This window comes from Rhinolophus ferrumequinum, chromosome 2 (assembly GCF_004115265.2).
Source record: "Rhinolophus ferrumequinum isolate MPI-CBG mRhiFer1 chromosome 2, mRhiFer1_v1.p, whole genome shotgun sequence".
In the NCBI taxonomy this organism is placed as follows: domain Eukaryota; kingdom Metazoa; phylum Chordata; class Mammalia; order Chiroptera; family Rhinolophidae; genus Rhinolophus; species Rhinolophus ferrumequinum.
In genome coordinates, this window is record NC_046285.1 from 50,440,326 (window position 1) to 50,460,848 (window position 20,523).

The 20,523-nt window shown below is 55.8% G+C and overlaps 1 protein-coding gene across 8 annotated transcripts in view; it reads right to left on the bottom strand.

The window, feature by feature from the left end:
* Window positions 1-4,816: 4,816 nt before the first annotated feature.
* TNK2 (tyrosine kinase non receptor 2) overlaps window positions 4,817-20,523 on the bottom strand; it is a 39,205-nt gene continuing 23,498 nt past the window's right edge. For 6 of the 8 annotated variants that reach the window (XM_033129343.1, XM_033129311.1, XM_033129313.1 and 3 more), the window contains exons 5-16: window positions 19,490-19,642; window positions 18,708-18,985; window positions 17,125-17,251; window positions 16,630-16,776; window positions 16,452-16,546; window positions 11,327-11,521; window positions 9,830-9,921; window positions 9,172-9,216; window positions 7,120-8,465; window positions 6,924-7,019; window positions 6,637-6,764; window positions 4,817-5,604 (exon numbers count right to left, since the gene is read on the bottom strand). In XM_033129343.1, the coding sequence (XP_032985234.1) occupies window positions 5,598-5,604; window positions 6,637-6,764; window positions 6,924-7,019; window positions 7,120-8,465; window positions 9,172-9,216; window positions 9,830-9,921; window positions 11,327-11,521; window positions 16,452-16,546; window positions 16,630-16,776; window positions 17,125-17,251; window positions 18,708-18,985; window positions 19,490-19,642 (2,709 nt within the window). In that variant the 3' untranslated portion in view covers window positions 4,817-5,597. Of the gene's footprint in view, window positions 5,605-6,636; window positions 6,891-6,923; window positions 7,020-7,119; window positions 8,466-9,171; window positions 9,217-9,829; window positions 9,922-11,326; window positions 11,522-16,451; window positions 16,547-16,629; window positions 16,777-17,124; window positions 17,252-18,707; window positions 18,986-19,489; window positions 19,643-20,523 lie in introns of those variants that run through there. The other 2 variants (XM_033129326.1, XM_033129352.1) reach the window with 2 other exon arrangements.

The following is a 20,523-nucleotide window of genomic DNA, read 5'->3' on the forward strand; positions in this document are numbered from 1 at the left end:
ATGCCACCCTTTAAGAAGCACAGCCCTAGGATAAAGGGTGAGCACATGGGATGGGGCTTGTGGTGAGGCCGTGATGATAGGACTGCAGATGTTTCCCTCAGAATTTGGTTCAGTCGTTTGTAACGCTCCACCTTGTCTTAACTCACAAAGGCCAGCAAGAGAAGGAGATTCTGTCCACCTTGTCCCAGAGGTGAGAAGGGAGATGCAAAGGAGAAGCCATACATCCCTGGGGGCCATCCTGGTGGTGGCAACAGGAACAAAGTGAGAAACCTCCAAAGGGGCAGCTTCAGAGAAGACAGCTGGACTGGTGGGCATTTCCCCACCTGCAGAGCGCATGTATTTTTGTTTAACTTTTTATTGTGGAAAAGGTTCATTCACCCTCTTAAGTCCAGTAGTACAATGAGCCCTCATATCCTATCACCAGCTTCCACAATTATGAACTCATGGCCCATTTCCTCTAACTATCTGGACTACTTTCAACAGATCACTTCATTCAGAAATATTTCAAAACATACCTCCAAAATATAAGTCCTCTCTTTAAAAACATGTATGTTTTGTTTCAATAAAGGAGACAAATATTTCTGGAAAGCTATTTAGCAATGTTTGTTAAACTAATTTGTCACAAAGTAAAAATGTTAACAAAATAATGTTAAAGAGAATTTCTATACTTCATTTCTATAGAATGAAAAATATTCAGTGTCTAAATATCCTTTGAGAAGATAAATTTAAAGATATAGAAAACTGCTTCTGTTATAAAATATTAAGTAAAAAAAGGCAGGTTACAAAACAGTACAAGCTGGATGACCTTATTTTTATAAAACCATGATACATATAACATGAGGTTGGACAATTAAGTTCGCGAACTCATCCTAGAAAAAGTACTACATACACCTCATTGCTGAATATTACTATGGTCACCTTTGAAATACTCCCCTTGGGAAGCTATGCACTGACACCAGTGCCTGGCCCACTCTTCAAAGCAATTTGGGAACTCTTTTTCTGGAATGGCCATCAGAGCTGTCGTCGTATTAACCTTGATGTCCTTGAATGTCATCAAAATGTCTTCCTTTCAATATTTCCTTTATCTTTAGGTAAAGAAAGAAGTCATTGGGGGCCAGATCAGGTGAGTAGGGAGGGTGTTCCAATTCAGTTATTTGTTTACTGGCTAAAAACTCCCTCACAGACTGTGCCGTGTGAGCTGATGCATTGTTGTGATGCGAGAGCCATGAATTGTTGGTGAAAAGTTCAGGTTATTTTCGTCTAACTTTTTCACGCAGCCTTTTCAGCACTTCCAAATAGTAAACTTGGTTAACTGTCCAGTTGGTACAAATTCATAATGAATAATCCCTCTGATATCAAAAAAGGTTAGTAACATCGGTGCAACAAGTTTGTGAACTTAATTGCCAGACCTCGTATATGTGCACAGGAACAGAACTGGAAGAAAATTTTTCAAAATTTCAAGTAGGTTTCTGGGTAATTTTTCTCATTGTGCTTTCTGACTGTTCCAATTCAACAATGAGCATGTATGACAATCATAACAACATCAAAAGAAAAAGTGGGGCTTTCCAAGGGGCACTTGTATCATCTTGACTTTTCACCGGCAAGTGATTGCGTGCTCTCCCTTAGCCCACAACATTCTCCCAGGTCGCCCACGGTTTCTTTCCTAGGTTTGGGAGTGGCCTCCTTCAGAGCCCCCCACCTAGTTCCTTTTCCTGGCATTAGATCCTAGCTGACCTCCGTTTGGCTCCAGATGGTGGGCGAAGCTGTTTCTTCTCCTCCCAGCTTCCCTGGGATGAGGCCCTTTAAGCACCTATGGGCCTGGGCTTTTGGATTTAACTGCTTTGTTAGGGAATGATTTTATACAATCTTATACCTCCCGATATTTAGCCTGAGACTGCAATGCCACATGTTGCCAATAGGTGGTGTTGCCTATCACAAAAGCACTTGCCTAGGGGTTCTGAAGACTTCCGGGATCATTAAAATAAATGCTGGAGAGGACATGCTGACATGGCATTTCTACATAAGGGCATGGGGACAAATTTACTAGCTACCACTATCACTATCATCACCACACAAGAGTTGTTTCAATACCAAAAAGGTAGGAAGACAAAAATCTCAACAGTCCTTGAAATGCAATACATTTCAAGAAAAACTCAATTGTGTGGTTCATTTTATGTCACCACAGGCCAGTGAAAACTTGACCCTAGACCAGCACGGGCCCTGGACTGGCCGTTAGGAACCCCTGTTCTAGCCAAGGATTCCAGGAACTGGTGGTCCCTCTATTCCCCAAGTTCAAATTTCTGTAAAACTCTGCTTCAAATTGTCAACACCTATGTGTTCCCAGGGTGCGGTGAGATGCGTATGCTAGATCTTTCCTCCACTCTGGCTGCAGTAGAGCGGTGAGGCACTTTTAAGCAGAGCCATCTCTTAAAAACACAGATCCTACCACATCATTTCATCTTCTGCTGTTGTCTCCCTTTGTCTAGTCAGAGAACTCAGCATTTCACACCAGCGGCTTCATGAGCCAGGCCTGCCTCACTCAGTCCAAAAACAACAGCAGAATGGGCGCTAGCCTTACAGATCAGCACTGAGAACAAGCCAGCGCAGGCCTTCCATAGCTCTGCACACGCAGCTCCCTCCACCTGCCACGGGTTCCTGCCCCCTTGACTTCCTAGCATGTGATGATTCCCCACCAAGTCAGCACGTCATCTCCTCTGGGAACCACCTCCTCTGCTCCCAAGGCACCTGCCATACAGTGATCATTCTCTTCCTGTAACGTCCCAGTCCCTGGGGACACAGACTGTCTGTTCAACTTGTGTCCCGCACGTCAAGGCTTGACACAGAGAAGGGCAGTCCAACCTCTGTCAGCTTTTTCAACATCAATAGCTTTTCAATAAACCCAGGAGGTGCTGGCAAAAGCTGGCAGGCTGATTAGAAGTGAGAAAAGCAACAGGAAACCCTGGGGTTTAGGGAACCGTGTGTCTGGCAAGAAAAGTACATTTGGTTTCCTGATTCCCTGAGGGACCCCCAGATGCTTTGGTGCTCCCCTTACCAAAAAAAAAAAAAAAAGTCTTTCTGGAGTGTATTAGCTCTGCCATCATTTACACAAAAATGACATTTTTGAAAATGGAGTTGAAGATGTCCATGGTCTGTAAATAGGAATGACGTTGTAGCAAAAGAACAAATTGTTTTCCCCAAAACAAATAAGGGAAAAATGTGAGAAGATACACTGAGTTGTGGTCAGTGTATAATGTAAGCTATTGATTGGTAGAAACAGGCAGGAACATGAAAAAATGTATGATTAGTTCGAGTGCTTATATGGCTCATGCACTAAGCACAATGTTTTACCCACGTGCCCTCATTTAATCCTGACATTTGTTCTTCCGTAATATAAAGCAGGAATTACTCTCCCCTAGTTTATAGGCTCAGAAAGGTTAGGTAACTTTTCCAAGATTAAACAGCTGAGAATGGAATTCCACGTCTAGCAGCAATACCCAAAGTTGACTTAATATTAACTTTTTCCCTTTTATATCGTATTTGACTACTTTTGAAATCGCAGTTAAATTTAATTCCTGTCTTAGTGAATAGGGTAGTGAATAGGGTAGTCGGGACATGTTGGAACTGAAGGTTCCAGACCTCCCAGGCCTCAGGGCTCACCACACAGACCAGCCCGGAGCCACAGACACGCAAAGGAGAGGCCCAGACCCATCCTGAATGGCCGGTTTTTATTAAACCCAAGCCATCAGCTTACTTATGATTTACCTCTTTTCCAAAAATTCAGATGATCGTATGACATAAAGCTCGAAGGGCTAATTTCCTTGATCCAGTAATTTCCTAAAAACTAGTGAGAAACAATCTAACTTTTTAAAATGGGCCAAGGTATTAATAGGTAGCTCATAGAAAAGGAAATATAAATGGCCCAACTAATCTTTTTAAATGTTCATTCATTCAAGAAATGCAAATTAAAACCACAGAGACACCATTTTCCACTTGTCAGACTGGCTAAAACCAAAAAGCTCTGTAACACATGGAAAGCTCTCACACACCAGTGGCTGACAACTGGCATAACCTCTTCTAAGGAAAGCAATTCAGCAATGTCATTATTTCACACATTCTTTACAACTCAGGAGGCCCACTTCTGGGAACTCATCCTTCAGTTACATATAAAAAATAACCCACATACACCATTTATTGCAACCGTAGTTGTCATTAACAACCAAATTATCGCTTCATCAAAAAGGGCCTCATTAAATAGATTATGGTACATACATACATCCATGCAACCCTAAACAAGAATGGGGAAGCTCTTTCAGTGGCTATGAACTCTTCAAAATAGTGTAAGAGAAAAAAAAACAAGAAACACACGAGAAACTGATGGTTGTCAGCCTCTGGGGAGGTGGGCAGCTGGGGTGGGAGACTTCACTCTATATCCTTTATAAAGTACCTTTTGAATTTTGAACCACGTGAAATGTTAGTTATTCAGAAAAACATTAAAACACTTATACATATTGAAGCCTTCCTTGTTACTCAAGTTTCTGGCTTAGCTCCAGCTGACTCGCTCTACTCTCTCCTGCAGTGTGTCCTGCCTTATGGAACGCTAGAGCAAAAACATGGCGGCTGTGAGTCAGTGACTACATCTCAGCCCCAGAAGAGGAGAGACCCCTTAGAACCAACCAGGCCTGCACTTCCTCCTTCTGTCCACAGGTGGTACTATGGGGCCTGCTGCCCTGGGCACAGGGTGGTGGTGGCTTGGGGGCACCCTGGCGCCTCAGTCAGCTGACCAAGAGGCAGAGAGACACAGGCAGGCACAAGGAAGTAACATAAAATAGAAACTAATTTTATTTCTCTGGAAGAAGCAGGAATCCATAACTGGGGCAGCAACTTTGGCAACAGAGGCTGGTGGGAAAACAGAACGGCACAGGGAAAGAGTTGGGTCAAAGAGGAAGCACTGGTGTCCCTCGAGGGCAGCTGCCCCCTTGGTCTCCTTCCAACCCTGGGGCCTTGGGCCCTGGTCCCTGCCAGAGAATTATCTGGCACACTTGCTCTGCTTCCTGAGCCACCTCAGGCTATTTCCAGGCACAAGATCCTAAGAACAGCCAAGTCCCATAACATGTCCACGGAGAGGCCACAAGTCACACTCTGTCCAACACCCCAACTGCCCACCAGGGGCTTTCTGGAGAAGGGCCCAGCCCTGTGTCATCCACCTCTCCTTGTGGCCAACACAACTCCAGGCCTGGGGTCAAGCCTGGCTTCCCCGTCGGCAGGACTCGGGGACATCCACAGCCCCGCCAGGGTGGAGCCAGAGGCAGGTCAGCTGTAGGGGCCATGAGGCCACCCCCAGGCCTGCCTTCATGGGGCTCCTTCCTGCACCTTGGCTGGGTGCACCGAGGGCTGAACCGAAGTTGCAGGGATGGCGCTGGGTGAGGGAGGGAGGCAAGGCGGGGCTCCCAGCCTCCTGCTGCTTTGGCCCCCCCTCTGCCACTGGAAGCAGTGGGTGGCAGCAGGTCCTCCAGGCCTGAAATGGGCATCCCTGCCCTTGTCAGATGGACAGGCTCAAGTTATTCCTTCAGGGCAGACCCTCTTGTTCTACAGACATCTCAGCGCCTAAAGGAGAAAGAACCAGAAAGTCCCTCCATCAACAGTGGCCAGTGCACCGGAGTATGGAATGTCCAGCGTGGGAGGGCCTCTCAGTGCTGGCAAATCAGTTGAAAACTGGTAGTTCTAGGCAATAATTTTGGAACCTATCATCCTGGGATGCCTTTTTGTCCTTACTTTAAACAACGAAAAATAAGAGACCAGCAGGAGTGTGTATTAGTCTCCAAGGGTGACAGGCACAGTAAAGCCTAAGTTTATTTGGATGCAAATTAGCAAGAATTTACTAATGGTGTCGTGTGAGGTGTGACAGACGCATCCCTAGTTATTTCGCGTCTACGCAGCCGGCACCGTCATTCATACCCATTTTACAGATGAGGACCCGGAGAGGTGGGGACACAGGCAGACGTGGCGCACGAGCAGAAGGCTGGGCTCCGAGTCGGGCTGCCTGCTGCCACCGCCCAACTGCTCTGAAACCCCACGGCCCACCAGGGCCTCTCCAGGGACGATGCTGAGATGTACCCATTTCACCACTTTTTGGCTCAATAAAGCCTTCACATACATGTATTTATGCCACATATCACTATGTTATTTATAGAACTTATTTTGTTATATATAGGTACATTTAAATTTTTTACAGGAAAGTACTGGATTTTTTTTGGGTTAGCCATTCCTTTAAAAAGGCATTAAAACTGCTATTTTAAACTGGACTGCCATGCAAAGGTGAGAAGTATCACTGGGTCCTGGACCGTGGCTCCCTGGAGGCCACTCAGGGTGCCGTGGGAGGGGCTTGGGAAACAAGCCCCCTAGAACAGGAGGGACTCCAACTGCCTCTTTTACTCGTTAGTGCTTTTGAACCAAGTGGTTGAAAGTCTCAATAAACGCACTTCAGAGAGACGGTTTTCACCCAGAACTGTCTGCGTACTGGGCCTAGGCCCAGCTCCGGGCTAGGGAGCTCCGGGCCTCCTGCTGTGCGGGCTTGTGAGGTGTGGGACTGTTTCCCCGCCCCAGGAACAGGAAGGTGGCAGGGGAGGGCTTACTCACTTGTGCTGGGCAGAGCCACAGGGGCCCAGCAGGTGGCAGCCGGCCTGCTCCAGGTCCCAATCGAACATCTCCAGCACTTTGTGGCACTCGCCTCGCGGCCGCAGACCCAACCCAAAAAGCTGCTCCACCTGAGGAGCAGAGGGTGGTGCCATGGGACACACTGGGCCCAAGGGGCACCAGGCCAGGGCTGGGGCAGAGGAGAGCCCGAGGGGATAAGGAGGGGAAGAGAACAGCAGAACCAGTCTTCAGGGTCCCTGAAAACCAGAGTGAGCAGGAGGTGGTGGTACCTTCAGATACTGGGCAGCCCTCTGCACGCTCCAGCCGTGGCTCTGCAGGGCGGCCTGGCACTCCTCTGTGGTCACCCCATGCACCATGGCCTGCAGCTGGGCACACCCACCCACCCGTCAGCACCACCTGGGCCCACTCCTCTGCGGCCCTCAGGCCCCTGCCCCTCTTCCCCCAGCAGCCAGGCCTGGTACTCACCATCTGGATCTTATCTGCTGGCCGTGCAGCCTCCGGCCCGTCCCCAGGGCAGGCCCTCTGTGGCAGTCGGGCAGTGGCCCTCAGGGCTGGTGGCCGTGCCCCTGGGTTGCTGTTGTTGGTGGAGAAGTTGGCCTTGGGGTCTGGGGCAGCCTGGGGCATGGGACGAACAGTGGCAGTGGGGGCAGCAGGGGCTGGGGTGCTGGGTGGGGGTAGCAGGGGCACAGGCAGGGGGGCTGGCTCTTCGGGGCTCTGGGCCTCACGCAGGAAGCGCTGGTAGCGCTCCAAATAGGGTGGGCGCTCAGGCAGCAGGTAGTAGTGGGTGCTGCTGACCTTCTTGCCATCTCGGACGATGGGCAGGATACAGGGCCCGGCCCGTGGGCCAGGTGCCTGGATCACTTGGGGTGTGGCGTACTTGGGGTCTGAAGCGAAGCTCTGGGTGGTGGGCATGGTCTTCCCAGGTGAGCTTGAGAGCCACGGTGGCAGCGGGGAGCTGCCACGTGGCACCAGGGGGCTAGGGGTCCTTGAGCTTTGAGGGGACACAGGCTCCCGGGGAGGCACCAAGGGAGGGGAGGCAGGTCCAGGCCACCGCCCTGTCTCCTCTTCGCCTGACAGGGCTGGGGACAGCTCGCCACGTGGGCGCGCAGGCCTCGGGGGGATGGGCACCCGTGGGGGCACCTGGGGCCTGTCGTCGCTCACCGGGCTGGGTGAGGAGCCCAGCGAGCGGGCCGGGACCTGCAGGTGCCGCATGCACTCCTGCTGCAGCGCCTGGAAGATCTCTTCGGTCTGGGCTGAGGAGGGTAGCTTGCCCCCACCCTGGGGCGGGAGGAACAGGTTATCCTCCACCGGAGGGAGGAGCCGCGGCTGCTCAGGCCCAAAGGCGTAGTGGGTCTCTCCCTGGGTGGGGCCGGGGGAGACTCCTGCGCCCACCAGGGTGCTGTTGATGGAGCAGACCTCAAAGTCGTCCTCGTCTTGGGCCACTTCGTCGTAGGCGGGTGGCGGGGGCAGTGGGCGGGCATCCCAGTCCACCACAGGTGTGGGGTGCAGGGGCCGGGGCAGGGCCCGAGTGGGGCTCTGCGGCGGGGTCTTGTCCAGCAAGGAGCAGGCATCCATGGCCAGCTGCGCCAGTGAGGGCGCACAGGGCCGTGGGGCCGGGACCACGGGCTCCTCGCCGAAGTCGATGAGTGTGACCTCGCCGTTGCCGCCGCGGCCTGCCTTGGTGCCCGGCACCCGGGCCGACGGCTTTGCCAGCCACAGCCCACGGGGCAGGCCTGGCTTCCGCAGCACCAGCCTCTTGAACTCACTGGACAGGGGGTCTTGGTCCTCGCTCACAGGGTCATAGGTTGGTTCTGCAACGGAAGGGAGACCCCGACAGGAAGGCGGTGTCAGGTAGGAGGCCAAGAAAGGTGGGGGGTGGGGAAAAAAGCCAAGTGTCCCCACCGACTCCCCCGGAGATCAGCTTCAGCTGCCAGGTTCTCAGTGCACACTGACCCCATTCACACAGCAGGGCACAGCCTGCTCTGGGTACTGTCAGCTCCCTGCGTGGGTGGGTAAGCCCGTCTCCATCTCAGCTAGAGCAAGCGACTCTCCACACCACCTGCCTCTGACACCCCTTCCATCCACAGGAGACCCCAAATGCCCCTGCCCCTGGGCCCGGTTAGTAGCCCTATCCCACCCCGTTTCGGCACACCATTAGTGCAGGCGGGGGCTATGGGCAATCCCCCACCATCTAGAGCAACAGGAGCTCCTGACCCACCGTCACGGAAGCCCAGCCTCTGCAGGTCCCAAAAGGAGTGAGGCAGGCCTGGCAATGGTGGAGAGAGGCAGAGGTGGGCTCCAGGACCACACAATTGCTCCAGAAGCCCAGGCTCTTGGGGGGTGGGGGGAGAGGCAGGCATGCTGGGCCAGGTCAGCAGCAAAAGCTCACAGCACACACTGGCTTCCCCTCCCACCCTGCCGGCTATGAGGACTCTGTACCTTCCAGGAGGAGAGAAGGAATGAGAGGAGAGAGGGGCCGGGGGCAGGGGCCAAGGCACCGAGCGCAGCCCCACTTACTCTGAGTGAAGATGGCAGGCTGAGGTGGGCGAGGTGGAGGCTCCCCTGCAGGAAGGCCATGCAGAGAGTGGAGGGGGGCAGAGCAGAACAGACAAGAGGACAAGGGAGGAAGAAGACAAGGCCAGACAAGAGGGCAGAGCATGGAGGGAGGGGGAGGGAGAGAGAGGGGGAGGGAGAGAGAGAGAGAGAGCGCGCGTGGCCGTAAATAGGAGTGAGTGAACGTATAAACCCAAGAGCAATGGGAAGCAATGGGGCGGCAGGATGGGGAACACTGTTCCGGAACGAAGGCCCAGGACCGGGGGGTGGAGGAGGCTCCCAGCCAAGATGAAGCCTGTGGGGTGGTTTTGGCTTGGGAGAGGAGAGCAGGATAAGGGTGGGTGAGGAAGGCCAGGCTCTGAGCACGGCGGGAAGGAGGAGGGTAGAGAGAGCTGAGGAGGGCAGGCCAACGCAGGGCCGACGGAGGATGCCCACCTCGGCGGATACAGCTGCCTCTCTTCTTCCACCCCACTCCCGGCTGGAGCCAGGGACACAGCTGTCCCCCTGCTGCACTGACCCAACTGTCTCAGTGCCAGAACAACCAGCTCAAGGTTGGCCTGAGAAGACAGTGGCCCTGGGCAGCAAATGAACTTGGGAAAGCCCTGGAGTTGGGGGCTCTTACTTTTCACCCTTCCCAGATGCTGGGTGGGGCGGGAGGTGCTCAATTCCACGCTCAGCAGGTCGGGAGGGTCCATAGGATTTCCCAGATACAGTCTGCGGGGGGAGAACCAGGTCAGAGGGCAGACGATCAGTGTGGAGTGGGGGCAGTGAGGAAACCTATGGAGGAGACGCTGGGCCTATCCCCTGGGGTCAGGCATCCAGGGACCACCTTGCCCAAGCCCCTTGCAGATGTGGTCTGGAGCACAGGACTTCCAACTCCCGGCAGCTCCTTTCTGTAGAGCTAAGCTGTAGCCAGGGGAGGGCGTCGTGGGGAGGGCAGGGAAAAGACTCCTGACTGCAGATTGAAAAGCCTAGGACTGTAGGGGCTCCAAGAACACCCTACAAAGCAGAGCTAGCCCTCTGCAACCCCCAGGGCACCCCAACCCACGCCCGGCAGCAGCCACCTGCTGGCACACTCTCTTCTCTCCTGCCAGGCCCAGGGGCATCCGGCTATACTCCCCAGGCAGGGTGGGCAGGAGACATCCTTCTGCCACACTGCCAGGGGTTTGGCCACCCGCCCTGCTCTCAATTCACCCTCAACCTCTGTGCTGACTGTCAGGATCTGGGCCTTAGTCACAGGCTGATTAACGCCCGGAGGAATGGGGCTGGGCTGTCCACGGCATGCCAGGAGCAGGGCAGAGGGCACCAGGCCTCCTTCTGGAGGGTGTCTGTGCTCTCCTGCCCCAACTCTCGCCAGCCCTCACCTGGCTCTTCTGAGCAAGAGACACGCGGGCCTCCCTCCCACACGTAAGAGTTCTGGTGTGTGGGGGCGCGCAGGAGAAGGGCCAGCGGCACCACACCAGCCAGGCGTGTGTCAGAAGTCAGAGGAATAGCGCTGCCGGGAGCCGGCCCCCTGGGGCCAGCACAGGGGCCTTGACGCCTGGCATGAGGAACTGCCAGGTGGAACCCAGGGGCAGGGCACCCAGGAAGTGACTAATTCTTCTCCTCTGTGTCCTCACCAGATGCCCCTCAGTGACCTCATCCTTTCACTTAAAGGAGATTGAACAGGCCTCCAGGACACAGAGGGAGCAGGCAGGCGGGGTGCTAAGTGCTGCCTAACATTCGCTCTGAAGGTTCCCCACAGGGAGCTCTTTCTGGGCCTTGCACCCCCGGGGCCTGGCCCGGCAGGTTCCCATCTCCCAGTCTCTGCTACTTCCAGCAGAAGGGAAACTGCTACTCAAATGCTGGGGATCATGAGAAAAGCTCTCCCACTGAACTGCTTCGGAAGGCTGTCCCCAAGTCCACTTCCTAAGGCCAGTGTGCCAGGGCAGCTTCAGGCTGCAGCCCTTGGGGGCCTTTCCCCCAGGGCCATCCCTTGAAGCTCCTAACCCTGGTTCTGCCTATAGAAAAAAGTTGCTGGGCAATGAGAGACGCTCTGTCCCCCAGTTATGATGGGACCTTGGAAGCCTAAAAGACCTGCATGCCCGGGGAGGGGCTGCTGGCCCTGCCGAGTACTCACTCATCGATCTTGTCGGGAAAGCCCCAGCAGTGGCGGGGGTCGCTGTCGCCATGCCCTGTGTGGATGAAGCTATTCTGCAGAGGCTGGCTGATGTCCTGGGCCGACAGGCCAGCCACGGAGGTCACCACATTGCGAGGGAAGGGCCCCACACACAGCGTCCGAGTATTCTGCCCACGCCACCAGTAATTCTCAGCCCTGCCCAACAAAGACGACAAGGTGAACACCAGGGTGTGGTGTGACAGCCCCAAGGAGTGGGACCCTTTCCACACCGAGCTCTGTAACTATGCTGTCTAACCACCTGGGCAGAAGGGAACATGGGGGCAAAGGCCCCAGGACCAGGGTGGGCGATCATGCCTGCCTCCCCCCAGCAGCCCCCCATGACCTGCCACTGCCCCAGTACAGGGCCCGGCTGTTTGCACACAGCCTGTAAGCTACCTAGGTGGGTGAGACAGCTTTTCCTACAGCTTACAAATAAGGAAACAGGTTCCAACAAGTGACAAGACTTGCCTACTACAGTTACCAGAAAGATCGCAGTAGACCCAGGATTCAAATCTAGTTGTTAGTCTGGAAAGCCACTGCCCTTCTCACAGTACCACCTGGCCTCCCTCCTCCCAGGGCGAGGGCTGGTCCCGGGCCCCTTCTGGCTACCCGGTTTCACTCTTCAGCGCAGTTCCAGGAGTTGTGAGGTTCAGGGGCCCGAGAAGGACTCATCCAGCCCTCGCGCTGGGCTTAAGGCCAAGCCCTCCCACTACAACCTATCTCCTGCGTGCAGCTCTCATGCATTTGGAACCACTCGGGGCAACCCACGCCTTCACGTCACCAGTTTATGTTTCTCTAATATTTTCTACCAGCCCCTCACAAGGCTGGGGGGACCTTTACCCTTGCCCCGTCCACCTCCTTGGGAAGAGTGTTACTCCCGTCTTAAACAAGGGATTCAGAAGGGAACCCAGCCTCCCAGTGTGGCTGGGCCACCAGCTCCTTGTTCTGACCCCACACACAAAACCTGTTATGCAGCCTAAGCCCCCTGGGGTGGGGGTGGGGTCAGGGTGGGCAGGTGAGCCAGAAAGAGCAGAGAGCCTCCTGGACACTTGGAACAGCAAAAGCCAACAGGCTGTGAGACTCCTGTGTATGCTGTGGGTTCACTCCCCTCTGCTGACATGGGCAAGATCTGGGCTAAGGCAGAGGTGGTGACAGCCTCATGCTGCTGTGGTAGACACATGTGGCACCAAGCTGCATGCCCTCACTGTCAACCCCCTACCCAGACGTCACTGCCCACAGCCAGAAACGTAAAGAAAGGTCTCCTTGCGACTATAGCTAGCCCACAGGGATAGGGGAGGCTGGAGGCTGGAAGCAGATAGTGAGGCCTGAGCACCTGGGCCCTTCTCTGGGAGGTGACGAGGCCCACTGGGGCAACGTGACCCCCAAACAGCCTGTTCCAGAGAAGAAAGTCAAACCCCACCAGCACAGCAGTCCTTGGGAAGCTGAGAGGTGAGGATGGCAGGGCTAGGAGCCCGGCCTCCTTGTAAACAAAGCCGCTGAGGGCCCACCACAGACACAGCAACCCTGTGACTACCACCCTGCCCTCTGGGTGGGAAGGGCAGGGAAGGAAGGAAGGACAGGACAACACCCGGGAAGAGACAAAGCTCATCTGAAAATAGCAGAGCCATTCCAAGGAGGAAAGGAGAAAAATGCTTCCCGTCCGCCTCCCAGGGCCAGCTGAGGTTGAGGGCCGCCTGTGAAGAGAGTAGGGAGGCAAGCCTGGCACTGGGGGACCCTGCTGCGGTCCCCCCACACTGACTGGCTCCCTGGGCTCTGCAGGCCCGTCCACAGAACCGTCTCAGACACCAAGCCCACGGCTGGACACTGGACTCTGCTCTCCACACCACTTCAGAAGTGCTCGTTAACTTGGGTGAGAAAAGCAGCCGCGGCGGAGATGCAGTGCAGAGAACAGACTCCCGTCCACGGCACGACCATGCCCTCCTGTGTGGGCCCAGAGCAAAGCAGACCGGCAGGCGATCACTCCCTGTGCTCCTCTCCTTTACCAACACAGTCAAGCTCCTCACACAGAAGCCTCCTTTGGACACACTTCTGAGAGCGAGAGGGGACACCAAGCCCACCTCCCTTCATTACACGTAATGGCCAAGGCAAGAGCCCCCATGATTATTGGGGGTCCTGACACCACTCCCCAAAAACGTCTTTGGTCCTGGGAGAGGGAGGAATATTAAGTATGTATGAGAAAGAAGCCCCTTGGCAATCGTACCCCAAACACATCAGCCCAACAAAGCTCTAATGTGAGCGCTGAGATACCCAATGAGATGGCCGCTGCTGTGCTCAACTGCCCACTGTCTCCCTCTGAGGCTCCACGGGGCTGAGGTACCAGCAGCCCCGTCCTGCCGCCCAGCCTGCTCTGGCCACACCTTCTCTTCCCCTCCACCAACAGGCCAGTCTCCACGGCAACAACAGGAAGGCCAGGCCCGCCACTGCAGCAAAGATGGACACAGACACCCAAGGGGAGTCCCTAGGGGAGTGAGAAAAGGGCCCAGCACCTCCAGCAAGAGATCTCTACTTCCTGCTGCCTGTCAGCTGCCTGGGACAAGTGAAATGCGAAGCAGCAGCTAAGAAATCGAGGCCTGGGCTGAGAACTGCCTCAGGTGGCTCCAGCTCTATGGGGGACCAGCCCCTGAAATTTAGCCCCTTGTTCCAGTCCTGGCCTAAGGGAGTCCAGAATGGCTGACACATGTTGCTTCCACATTCTGCTTAAAAACCACACCCCACCCACTTCTCTCTGAGTGTCCCAGGCAGCCCCTGGCCTTGAGGAACAACACAGACCCTTGCTTCCCCCTCCCCCACCGACCCCAGGAAGCAGAGGCTCCAGGGACCAGGCCAGGCCAAGGACCTGCTGATGGGTTTCAAAACCTCTGTCCCCTTCTCCAGTGCCATAAACACAGACATGAGAGTGCTGCCAGCCTTCCCAGCCTCCAAATGAGACCCCCTGGGAAAGAGCGGTCAGTGTCCGGCCCTCAGCCTAGGCTGAGCCTCACAAGCGTGGCTCACAGAACGTCAAGGTGTCTCTCTGCCCACTGCCCGTTACCCCAGGAAGCACTGAGCCAGCAGGACCAATCAGAGCCAGGGGCGAGGGGGTTCCAGACTCTGGAGTAGGAAACAAATACTGGAGACAGCTTCCGCCAGAAGGAATCCAAAACCAACAGAAAAGCACAGATATGGAGAGAGCCGAGAGCCAGGCCAAGAGGAGATACGGGAAAGAGCCAGGGACCTACACGTATAAACCCAGACCCAAAGGGACACACAGAGAGCCCATCCACCTGGAGACATGGAGACAGAGCCAGTCAAACAGAGCTTTGAGCACCGAGAAAACCAGGGGGCAGAGTCAAAGCTCTGGCCCCACGGACACACAGGCCCACTCCCAGAGCTCCGCCGGCTGCTGTGGCCTCCTGCCCCTCACCTCCCACCTCCTGCGTGGCTCCAGGGACCATGGGCAGGCACAGTGGTCCAAGACGGCTGGTGGCCCTGGAGGAGGAGCCCGGCGAGCCCACACTGGCAGGCAGCAGGCAGCAGGCAGCCTGTGACGGAGGGCAGGGCGGAGCATGCCCACAGCAGCCTCCCGGGAGGAGGGCTCCCTGACCCCTCCCCTCGCCCGCCTCGATCCAGAGGTAACCCAGGGCACCCGCTCAAGAGACACACGCCCCAGAAACACAGGAAGCTCCTGACTCACCCCCTGGGGAACACTGGGCCCTGGCATATGGGCCCCCACTGAGAGCAAGGGAAGGGGAAAGTAAGGACAGAGGACTACAGAGGAGCCAGGTCCAAGGCTCCAAGAAACGGGAATGGTTGGAGACCTAGACTTTTCTGCCTTAGGTCCTGCCAGGCACCTCCACAGGGGCCCTCACCCTAATCCTCCTGTTTCCTGAATGCTCTCCAGAGTGCCAGGCCTGTGTGCCTTCCCTGGCCCCTCCGCTCCAAACCACAGACTATATTCCTTCCTGTCCCCAGGCCTCTCTCCTAGCTTTCTGCTCTCATCCACTGTCACTAATATTATTCTGATTCCCAGATACTGTGCCCAGAGGTGAGGGGAGCCCTGGCCTGAGACAGCGGTGCTGGGGCCACAGCAGGTGCAGGTCATGTTCCTCCACAAACAACCTGGGTTCCAGGACCAACTCCATCATGACAGACCCAGAGGCTCTCCTGTCACCAAGCCCCCATGCAGCACAAGGTTTAACCAAAGGCCCCGATCTGAAACCTGAAGTCCAGATAGAAAGGGCTCTGCAGGCAGCAGCCCCTGCCCTCACCCACACCTGGCTCGCAGTCAGATGCACTGTGGGTACAGGAGCTTTCCATGCTCACCCAAAGGCACCTCAAGCCTGCCCTACCCCAACCAGTTCCTCAGACACCTGAGGCTCAGATAACAGGGGTGGGGTGAGCGGGGTGGGGCTCCACGGCAGGCAGGCAGGCGGGTGGGGGCAGCAGGCTAGGAGACATGATTCAGGAGATGGCACCTATAGGCACAGACTTGTATTGCCAGGTGTAAAGGGGAGGGAGGGGTCAGGAAGAGAGGCCCTGCAGGGAGCCTGGGGACAGAGGCCAGGGAGCAAGGCCGAGCAGAGGATGGAGGGTAGCCCTGGCCAGGAGCAGTGGGGCTCAGTGGGAGGACGGAAGTCGCCAGGAAGAGGGGGGTTGCTTTGGGGTACTGAAACGCACCCAGGTGGGTAGTCAAGAGTCCTTACCCTGGGAGGAGGCGGGAAGGGAAGGGGAGGAAGAGGATTAGAGGAGGAAAGAATGTTTAGGAGTTCCAGAGTCTGCCGTTGTGGCCCTGAGGCCCAGCTGCCTCGCCATAATGCCAGTTTGGCCCTGACCCACAGCCAGGGCTGGAGCCGACTGGGAAAAGGGTGACTGAGGCAGCACTACGCAGGGGGAGTCCCCTCAGGAGCAGCTGCACCTGCAGATGTAACCCCAAGCTCTCGGGGCAGACCCAGGCATGCCCTCCCGTCACGCTCACCGCACCCTGTGTGATGACATGGGGACCTTGGAGGCAGAAGAGCTCTTGGCCAGCAGGCCCCTGCACCCCGCACCCTAAAAGCAGTCCCGCCGCCGCCCCCACACTCCCTACCTCCCCTCGATGACGGTGATGACGTCATTCATCTGGATGTGCAGCTTGTCTGGCTCCTCAAAGTCCTGAAGGGCCCGCATGTCAGTGGGCTGGGCCTGAGGGCAGAGAAAGGTCACTGCCCACCCTGGGGCCGACGCCTGCTCCATCCCCGCGGCCCCGTGGGCAGGCCTGCCCTCACCTCCAGCAGGAAGTCCCGCAGGGCCACAAAGCTGGGTCTGTCCTCTGGCTTGTGAGCCCAGCACTGGACCATGACATTGTAGATGTCCTGGGGACAGTCCTCTGGCCGCGGCAGACGCTCCCCCTCCTTGTCAATCTTATGCAGGATCTGGGGGGCGGGGTGCAGTTTGAGGACCAGCAGAGCACCCAGCTCTTCCCTCCCACCCTCCCCCCAGCCCTGGGACAGGTGGAGCTGCAGGCCGCACTGCCTGCACCCTGAAGTCGTCTGCCTCGGGGCAGGGCCTCTCCCCAGGTGGCCGTGGCAAGGGCTGAGGACGGGAGCCTGTCCCTCCTGACCACGGGGGCCCTTCTCTATGCTCAGCTGGGAGGTCACACAGACGGAGTGGGGGGGACAGGACTCCAGCAGGTCAGCGCCAGTTCTAGTAGGGCCGCGCTGGGAGCCAGGATCAAACCCACCCTCCCTGCCCTGTGAGGGGCACATCCCCGGCTTCCTCACCTGGCTGCCGTTGAGGCCAATCCAGGGCTCCTGGCCATAGGTGAACATCTCCCACAGCGTCACCCCAAACATCCAGGTGTCGCTGGCATGGGAGAAGGTGCGTGTCTTCAGGCTCTCGGGGGCACACCTGGCGGAGGCAGGGGTCAAACAGAAGGCCTCTCGGAGCACACACACCCCCCCACCAACCCCAAGCGACATAAAATGCTCGTCCAACACACGTTGTTGCCCCATGTGCCAAGCTCAGCAGCAGGGACTGGGCACCCGGTATGGAAGGGACAGGGCAGGACGGCTTGGCCACGGAGTACGGACTTGGAGAAGACCGTCTGGGCTCAGGTCTCTTGCCCACATGTGGCCTGGGATGGGAAGGGGCTGAAGCTCCCAGGTCAGGGAAGCAGGGAAAAAGGTCACAGGTTCTGGGGTTGGGGGGAGGGGATAAGCGCACAGGCTGTTTTCTAACTGTGGTGGGAGGATGACAATTTCCAGATTTGGGGCAGGATCCTAGCATCTGGGTCATTTCAGCAGGAAGGTGTGGGTGGGAAATCTGGATAGGGCCTGAGAAAGAACCAAAATGGGTGGAAATAGTCACAATGGCTTCACCCAAATAGCCACACACTTCCTCTGGGATGCCCTCTTGGGTGAGGAGGAAAAACGCCACTGCAGTGAAGATGGCAAAGGAATATTCCGGGGGGGCTGACGCACAGAGTGAGGAGGAAGCCGTTCTGGATGGAGAGGCAAAGGATCGCTCATGAGACTGGAGAGCTGGCCTTGCCACTCAAAGGGGATAGGACCCAGGGAAAGTCACTCAAGACCTCTAAGCCTCATGTTCCTCATCTGTGAAATGGGAACAACAATAATCTGCTCGCTTCATAGGGTTGTTTGAAGGGGGCTGTATAAAAATAGGGCTGCACCTATTTTTATGCAGCCCCCTTAAAACCACCATTTACACAAGGATGTTTGAGTATGAAAGGACGTGTAATTAATTTATGTCAGGACAACAGGCATTATCCAGGGTGTATGTTCCCCCCAGGTATAAAGTCGGTTACTAAGTAAGATGACAGACGTCCTGAATGAGAAGAGTACTCTGGCCAGCTGAACAGGACCGGATCCTCCCACACCCCAAAGCAGGGAGACTATACTTGTTTGGGTGCCTGTGACACTGGAGGACCACACTGGTCTCAGCACAGGATCGGCTCACACAGGAGGCAGGGCAATGGCAGGGCCCACCCCATAGCAGGTAAACATCCCTGTGCAGTCCCAAGGCCCTGCCTGCTCCGGCCCTGCCTCCCGCTAGCTCCACGTAGAATATGCTTACCAACCAGTCTTTGCCCAGCTAACTTTTCCTGTTATTTCAGGAGCTTAATACTGGCTGTCCAGGAAGCCTTTGAGTCCCCACAGCACTCGTCCCTATGTATCCTAGTACCCGACACACAAGAACTCCTGGATGGATGAGCGAATGGATGGGCACACCACAAGGGCTGCTGTGGGTATGGAGGCCCTGGAAGCTCTGAGGCCTGGGTATGTGGGAACCTGGGTGGGACAGGGTGGGGTCCGGGCCCCAGGAGCCCAAATCGCCTGCCCCTCACCAGGCAAAGGGCACCTTGCGATGCTCCTGCATGACGTAGTGGTCGTCGTTCTGGGGTAGCGCTCGCATCAGCCCAAAGTCCCCGATCTTGACCAGGTCTCGGGTGGCCAACAGCAAATTGCGGGCAGCCAGGTCACGGTGGATAAAGCGCTTGGACTCCAGGTAGCCCATGCCCTCGGCAACCTGCACAGCATAGCGGCTCAGAGTACCCAGAAGGAAGTGGCCCTGGTGCTTGCGAAGCCTGTCCAACAATGATCCCAGAGGCGCCAGCTCTGTCACCTGAGGCCACAGAGGAGGCAGGAGTAAGCGTGGCGGAGCCCTGCCCCTCCCTCAGCACCCCGCGCTGGGCTCCCAGGCCTCTCCTGAAGGCCTGCCAGAGCCATGCTCAGTGAGCCTTCCTGGACCATCCTTTGGGGATCCCTAGGAGTCCTACAGCTTTCCTCTAAGCAATGTGGGAAACTGAGGCCCAAAGAAACAACCCAAAGAGGCTCAGGTTAGAAATTCCAGGCACTGAGCTCCAGGGCTGGCTTCTCTCAGGGAGTATGACTCCCTCCCGGTGAACACAAGCAAAATGCAGAGATGGACATAGGCTCTAGGGGACACAGGAGCAGGCGAGGCCCGCGTCAGCCCGTTTGCCACATCAGATGTGGGACCAGAGCAGGGTCTGGGGGACCTCAGGCCTTCCTTCATCAGGATGGAGGGAGTAACCACAGCACAGGCGGAGGAGGGGAGAACCTGAGGCCCAGAGGCCACAGGACGCTCCCACCCACAGACACCACTCACCATCTTCATGGGTGGCGTGAGCACCACACCGTACAGGCGGATGAGGTTTCGGTGGTCGAGAGAGTGCATGGCGTTCACCTCCCGGATGAAGTCGTCCATGGCCTCTGGCTGGCTTAGCACGTCAGGCTTCAGGCACTTCACAGCCACACTCACCTGCCCAGAGCAGGGGTCGCAGGGAGTCAGGACAGGCCCCAGCCCCCAAGCCTCGGAGCCAACCTGCTCCTCCCTCCAACGCAGCTCAAACATCCCAGCTCAGATCTGCTCATCTGAGGGCCACGGGTGCCCTGGCCTGGTTGGGGGAGGGCAGTTGGCTGACCCCAGGGGCCATCCATTGCACCTCGCCTTTCTGGGGGGCTGCCCAGGTGAAATAGCAAGCACTAGGTAAGAAACAACCAGTATGAGGATAGGATATTAAAATGTTATATTATAAAATAGTCCTGGTGTAAAACAAAAACACTTTAAATATAATGCCGAAACGCTAAGCCACTAAGAATAGTGGCCTCCCCTGGAGGAAGGGGACACTCGGTGAAGAGGCCCGAGGGACGCTCTGCAGTGCTGCACACGTTGTATATCGTGACCTGGGCGTAGTCACCTGACTGTGCGTGTGTAAAACCTCACTGAGCTGCACACTGAAGACCTGTACCCTTTACCGTATATACGCTCTCTATCGCTCTGAGGAAACATTCTAAGCACAATACCAAGAGAAACGACAAGATTTAAAAAGCATCCAAAATGTGTATCTTGAAACTAAATTCAAAAAAATACCTGAGGGGGGAAAAAAGGCAGAAATACTAACTGTGTTTCCTCTGAGTGGTGGGATTACAGGCACTTTTTTTTCTTAATTTTTAAATAGTTTCCAGACTTTTACAATAAGTACATTATTTTTGTAATTTAAAAAAGAAACAGACGTGTGTAGTTAAACTTGAGTGTGGACTCCAAGGCGAGTCACTCTGCAACCTGTCCCCAGCCCCCGTCGCGTCCCAGCAGAGGGGACAGTCCACCTTAGAGGGCAGAGGGGCCTGTCCCTTTGCCAC